Source organism: Chaetodon trifascialis, chromosome 20 (assembly GCF_039877785.1).
Source record: "Chaetodon trifascialis isolate fChaTrf1 chromosome 20, fChaTrf1.hap1, whole genome shotgun sequence".
NCBI classification, from domain to species: Eukaryota; Metazoa; Chordata; class Actinopteri; order Chaetodontiformes; family Chaetodontidae; genus Chaetodon; species Chaetodon trifascialis.
The window spans coordinates 21,340,906-21,347,489 of NC_092075.1; the positions used below are offsets into that span (position 1 = coordinate 21,340,906).

The 6,584-nt window shown below is 40.3% G+C and overlaps 1 protein-coding gene across 1 annotated transcript; it reads right to left on the reverse strand.

Annotated features, from left to right (window-relative positions):
- Positions 1 to 1,187: 1,187 nt before the first annotated feature.
- Positions 1,188 to 6,434, reverse strand: setb (SET nuclear proto-oncogene b). Its single transcript, XM_070989123.1, has 8 exons — positions 6,206 to 6,434; positions 4,455 to 4,512; positions 4,223 to 4,365; positions 3,941 to 4,044; positions 3,745 to 3,858; positions 3,278 to 3,448; positions 2,336 to 2,476; positions 1,188 to 2,184 (listed from the first exon to the last, which is right to left on the reverse strand). Exons 1-8 carry the CDS (start codon positions 6,273 to 6,275, stop codon positions 2,164 to 2,166), a joined length of 822 nt encoding a protein of 273 aa, XP_070845224.1. The 5' UTR covers positions 6,276 to 6,434; the 3' UTR covers positions 1,188 to 2,163.
- Between the last annotated feature and the right edge of the window lie 150 nt (positions 6,435 to 6,584).

The following is a 6,584-nucleotide window of genomic DNA, read 5'->3' on the forward strand; positions in this document are numbered from 1 at the left end:
CATGTGTACGTGTTGTCTGCCACCTGCTGGTGGGAGAACTAACTCACAAGCTACATGACGTAGTTTATTAGTTAAGTCATGGAAGAGGTGTTTGGTAAATGTTCTAACTGACCATAAAAGGAAGTGAAATGTAAATGAATATTTGGAAAGTTGCTTTATTTGTATGTAGAGTGTAAGTGAAGATCAGGTTTGTATGTGTATCCATTTTTCCACACCCTCTTTGAAGTCAGTGATCCTGTTTGCAGAAAGGTAACATCAGCGACATACATGTCAAATTCATACTCACCTGCACCACCTGTTCCTACTCCAGCATACAAGAGCCATCATGTCTGTGTGTGTGTGTTTGGTTCAGCCTTAAGCATGAAGCCTCACACGAGTCCAGAGATGAGTTTTTAGGTTCACTTCATCTTCACAGAGGACCTGAGCTTCACCGTTGTTTTATTCTTACTGCTCTCATATTGTTCAATCAGGGAAGGTCTTCTACTTTGTGGCTCATGTATTCTATCTGTACTTCATGACCTATAGAAAAGGGCTACAACTACTACTATTCTTCAATATTACATAAGTCTATGCATGTACATTTTTTATGTTATCATTTTATCTACTGTGCAATAGTGGAAAACACTGTACATAAGTACAGCTGTTACATATTTAGCACAATGGTCCTAAACAGACCTACAATGACAGCAGACTAATAATAATAAAAATCAGTAACATTAGCAGAATTTGGTTAAAACCTGAGTCAGCCATAACTGTTCAAAACCCTTAACAAAGTCTGGGATAATTAACAATGGGACACATCTAAACAGTAATAAATGCCACATTGGAGAGCCGGTAGCACCCAATACATTTTAAATGACAAATCTTAATATGATCAGATTATTAACATCCACTGGACCCACAGCTACTATTGGGACTACTTGGTTTGCCATATGGTCATATTTTACGTTGTCTGTGTAAAAAGGTACCTCTAAGCATCCATAAAGGCACCTGTCTGTTTGGTCTTTGTCTATAAATACATTCACTTTTGCTACGAATTGTTCATTTGCTGTATGACATTTCAAAAGTCTAACTGCCAACCTTCTGGACTGACCTAATGGCAGCAAGTATATAAAAACAAACATGGCGAGGGTCCCATCTAACAACGGCAGCTGAAATGCCCAAATGTGAGTGAACTACTTCAAATATCATGTATACATTTATTTATTGTAACAAAGCAACTGGTACACTTAATTTAATGTGAACAGGTTTCCAGCGGAACAGAAGAAACGCTGCACACTCCACAGGGGACTCTACAGAAATCGTCTCTCCCATCTCAAAATGTAAGCCAAGCTCATTAGATTTTTAGGTTGTTTTTTTTATAAAAAATGCACATTTCAAACTTTGTTGTGGGTGCCTGAAAAACAAGATAATGAAAATTTCTTTAACAGACGTCCAGAGTTGGTGTCAAAGCCCCGCTGCCCTACCATACCTCCCCATTTAACTGTGTACAATTAATGACCGTCTTACCAAGATACATGTATATCCCAAAAAACGTTTACAATGGTTGAAAGGAACAAGCTGGTGCTTTCAATCAGTTCCATTAGTACAATAAGTCACAAAGGAAAATGCAACTTCTAATAAGCCCTAGTACCCCCACCACTGGATATATTATAATGTACATTTATATATATATAAAAGTGGCTAAGGATGCTATGATTAAGTTATCACTGCACCATGGCTTATTTTTATTGAACTCACAACTTCATATTTTACATAGAAATTGCTATTTTACGTATTTTAAATCTACGTAGGATGACGTGCAGAATGCTACAATTTTTTTTTATTCTTTTGCATGTCTTTGGGAGATGTAAAGAAACAATGACAGGTGAGACTTCAAGATAGAGACACCCCCACCCCACTGCACCCAATGCAGACCTGCAGTGTATCGAGCTGGTCTTCAGACATGGCGTCACAGGCAGGCCGTGACTGCAGGGGAAGAGGACGGACACGCTGACAACACACAGGTTTTTTTTGTTGTTGGTTTTTTAGTTTTTGGGTTTTTTTTGTTGTTTTTTTTTTACAAACCCCCCACCCCCCGCCCAAAACAAACAAAATATTTTGCTCCCATGGGTTGTAGGATGATCACAGAGGGAAGAATGGGAAAAGGTGCTGCTGAAACGTTTAATCGTCCTCACCATCATCCTAAAAGACAAAAAAGTTCAAACATTACTGGCTGTTCACAGACTATTTCAGAAGTCATTTCAGCTTCTATTAAACATGTTCAGGGACTACAGGACAGGAAGTGTCTCCATCTTAATTACTGGTTAATGTTTTTGATCTTCAGTATTCTTACCTCTCCATCTTCTCCATCTCCATCCTCATCCTCATCTTCACCTTCACCTTCCTCTTCCTCCCCCTCGTCAATATCTTCCAGACCCTCCTCTTCATCGTCATCATCATCACCATCACCTTCTTCATCTTCCATGTCAGGGACCTTGGGGATATTCAGACATTAAGCACCCGATCCTGGCTCAGATGTCCTAATACGTCTGTGTTGGTAACAATATCAGCATGACGGATGAATGACATCATCCATACTGCAGTGAACTCTAACCTGCAGCTCGTGAGCCTGACCCTCACTGACATTATGTGGCACAGTGGTGTAGCACTATACCCAACACGTCACAACAGAGCCAGACCAATATCAGTATTTGCAATTTGAAAGAAAAAAAGAAAAAAAAAATCTGATAATATGTTGGCTGAAAGACATTAAGATGATGCACAATAGCATCCTGCAAGGCACTGCATTGGTTAATCAAATATAATAAAATATACATACCAGGAGGATTACTTTGTAACATAAACACTGTATTTCTACTGTTAATGTCACAATCAGCACAACAAAAAATTGACTAACTGTTACTGTGATAACGTTCCACAGTTGTAAAATCGTGTCCCAGATTAGAAACCACAGCGCAGTGCTGTGATGTCTAATTAGCTGTAGCAACCATCTGTTTTATTCATTCTGGGCAACAAAAAAAGTGTATTGTCTGTGCTATCTGCTGATATTTTTGTTTAATCAGCCTTGTGAGTGCAGGCATTGGCTGATGCCAATAATCTCAAAATGCCAGATATCAGCCCAATTAATCATTATACCACCAGTATTTCATCATGTCATAAGTACCTCAAGCGATATGCCTCCACCAACAAAATACCTTGTGTTGTTTTAAAGCATTTCTGTTGTCTGTCAGACACTAAGACAAGAAGAAACAGTGGTGAAGGGTGATAAGCCTACCAAGTAGTACTGCAGCGGGTTAGGCCAGATGTCGTCCTTGATGACTTCTCCCAGTTCGTCAGCTCCTGCATCCGAGTGGTCAGTAAACCAGGTGAAGAAGCTCTCCGGCTCCTCGTGCTGCCTCTTCTTGCCAGCTTTGTTTGGTGTCTGGCCTGTACGCTTCGTCAGGTCCTGTGGAGGAAAATGTGTTCAAGACTGAAGGTTATAAAGTGTTTATTGATAAGAGAATGATTATTGGAACCATTGTTACACATGCAATAACCTGAAAAACATCTAGAAAGCCGACATTGGCAGGACTAGAAAGACTGCAGTAAAAACAGAACAATGGCAAATGTAGTACTAAAGTGAAATAATAATAATGTTTTCCTTCTTCTTACATTTATGAGACTGTATAGAAGCATTAAAAAAGATAACTGAACATTTCTTTCATAAAAATCACATCACAGCCAAAGAAAATGCAAACCAACCTTTCCAGCCTTCCATTTGATTTCAGTTGATTTGGAAACAGGATCTCCATTTTCATTTACATTAAACTCTTTGGAGAGGGCTTTGTTCTCAAAGTATGGATTCTCATCAAAATACTACAGAAGAGGAAACACATCTGTATCAGTACATGGTATGACATTTAGGATGTACAAGTACAAAGTCAACCTGATAACTCACAAAATCTATTCTATATCCAGACTTGATGTCCTCGAACTCAGTGACCTCCACCCTCGACAAGTAATGAAGTGCTTCCTCGTCCTCCTCCCCCAGTAGAGCTGAAACTACAGGACACACAGACCAGCAGACATCGTTAGCTGCTCATCAGACCATTCTCTGTGTGCTTGTGAGAAATACATTAACATAAAAGTTACAAGTATGAAACAGTAATGGGTTGAGACAATGGATGCTAACTCAAACAACGTCACCACATGTACACACACAACAAAACAGAAGACTTACCTTGTGGATGGTTGACGAATGTTGTGACCCAGAAGTTAGGAATTTTGGCTATGAGTTCTGATCGCTTCTGGAAGAATGGCTGACGTAATTTGTTGTACTTCTGCTCTACTTTTAAAATTTCTTCACTTGCCTGTTCATTCAGTCTGGGGAGGAAAAAAAACACAGGCATGTCAGCTAGAAAACATCTCCATGTACCCATCTCTCACTGCTCACAAACAAGGTCCATTCTCACCTGTCAATTTCGTTCTGTACTTCGTCAATGTGTTCAATTGCTTCCTGTTGCTCTTTTTCTGAGAAGGAAAAGAAAAGTTTTTTTAGCATAGGATTTTGGAATAAAAAGGTGCCTACCACTGCTAAAAACAAACAATATGGCTTCAGTCAAATGTCTGCACAACCATGGTTACTGTGAGCTGACAGCTGGGATATATGATTAATGAATCTACAGTATTTAAACACCCTGTGTACACAGACACATACACACACAAAAATCAAGCAAAACGGAGTATTTGTAGTACTTGTTGTACAACCTTCCTTGTTGTAGTTGGACTTACAAAGGGTTTAGAAGGCAGACACGCACACACTCACCTACACCAACATCAAACCAGCACACACACCATCACTGCTTTTTCACAATAAAATTTTAAACAATAAAAGACCAGCTTGCTGCAAGTTTAGCCAGGGATCCATCTGCAGCCCAGGACAACTTTACACAACCCTTAACTTTTCTTTAAAACCAAAACAAAAAAAAACAAAAAAAACAAAAACAGCTTTTCATGCTTAAACGATAATTATCTTTTTACTGATTAAGGACAAAATTGAAATATTCTTGATGCGAACCTAAACTATGTATATTTTTCGGGTCCCACGTACATATCATATCTGATTTGTACTGAATATGATCACTCTTCCACCAGTTTTAAAAACTATTTTCCTGATTCCCCATTCTTCAATCACACGAATCCCCCTCTCATTCATTTCTCCATTTCACGCGCGGCGTGATAAATAACGCGGGACGCCAGAAGCGGTGCGTTTGGTTATGTGTGTGTGTGTGTGTGTGTGTGTGTGTGTGTGTGTGTGTGTGTGTGTGTGTGTGTGTGTGTGTGTGTGTGTGTGTGTGTGTGTGTGTGTGGTGGATCCATAGCACAGACCCTCTGCCTCCTGCAGTCTGGAGCTTCCTGTTGCTGCTAAAGGCGGCCTGGTTTGAATGAGAGGCTTAACGACGTCTCGCTGGGACATGGTTATCTGCTTCGGTCTGATTTAAACATACTGCAAGGTCCACCAAAGCCTCTGTATGCACGTTAAACACACACTAACATCCATAATGTCGCTTCGCTCGCACTGTAATGTTAGTTATCTCCACGAATAAGAAGCGCTTGTTTACATTTTGCTCAGCTATTAACGCGCACACAAAAGCCAAGCTGACAAGCATGGTTATGTTATCCTGAACAGCTAGCGTTCACGTTATCAGTGTTCGGCCTCTCTTGACTGATAGAAAACGGGATCCGGTGAATGTTGCACTTGCTAATAATGTGAGGAAGCAATCGTTTATGTAGCTTCAGCAGCAAACGTGTTAGAGGAAACGCACGGCAACACATGATTTCATCAAGACTTCCCAATAGCAAACCTCCCAAATTGTCTGCATGAACAATACCTGCACATCACGCTAAATGCAGCTTATGCAATGCAAATACCGGCCTCCTTCATGTGAACTAGTAGCTAATGAAAGCTAATAGCTAGCTAACCTCTCACGCTGGCTAAATTGTTAGCCCTTGTTAGCATGCTACATTGCATGCTACAACAATCCTGCACAACAGCATTTTACCTTAATGCTTATATGAAGGAAAATGCAAATTAAGCCGCTCATCCCTAAACATATATCACTTCAACTCGATAGTGCACAACAAACTACAACGAAAATGACAAAATGACGAAAAACAAATGAAAATGGCGTTGTACAGGATAACCGCCATTCCTTAACGTTACCAGAGGTCTCGTCCGCTCCGTCATGATTTGAATTCTCCTTCCTACTGACTTTCGCCGATGAGGCCGACATGGTTATCGTCTGCTGTGACACTTTTGTCCAGATGTATATCCCGGGCAGTTTATAACTCTACTCTGAAGGATAAAAGTTACTTCCACCTTACATATAGTGCGTTTCTTCAAGCCCACGATAAGGAGGAATGAGCGCAGCTTCGCACGCTTGTTTCTCTCTGTAGCGCTCGGTCAGTGAACATACTTATGCTTCTCTTCTGCCCTCAATTGGCTGGAGTGTGGTACTGCAACCTCATGCAGTGCAACTCAAAACAGTCGGTTTCCAAGTGAACGCATTACTTTACCGTGGCCATCCATATCTGTTTCAGTA

What these genes read in the sequence shown, in the direction of transcription:
- setb (XM_070989123.1), bottom strand. Translation starts at nt 6,275, where the DNA reads ATGTCGGCCTCATCGGCGAAAGTCAGTAGGAAGGAGAATTCAAATCAT. An exon ending in CGGAGCGGACGAGACCTCTG is followed by an intron (nt 4,513 to 6,205) that starts GTAACGTTAAGG and finishes TTTCCTTCTCAG; the next exon opens with AAAAAGAGCAACAGGAAGCA. An exon ending in ACCCGCTGCAGTACTACTTG is followed by an intron (nt 2,477 to 3,277) that starts GTAGGCTTATCA and finishes AATATCCCCAAG; the next exon opens with GTCCCTGACATGGAAGATGA.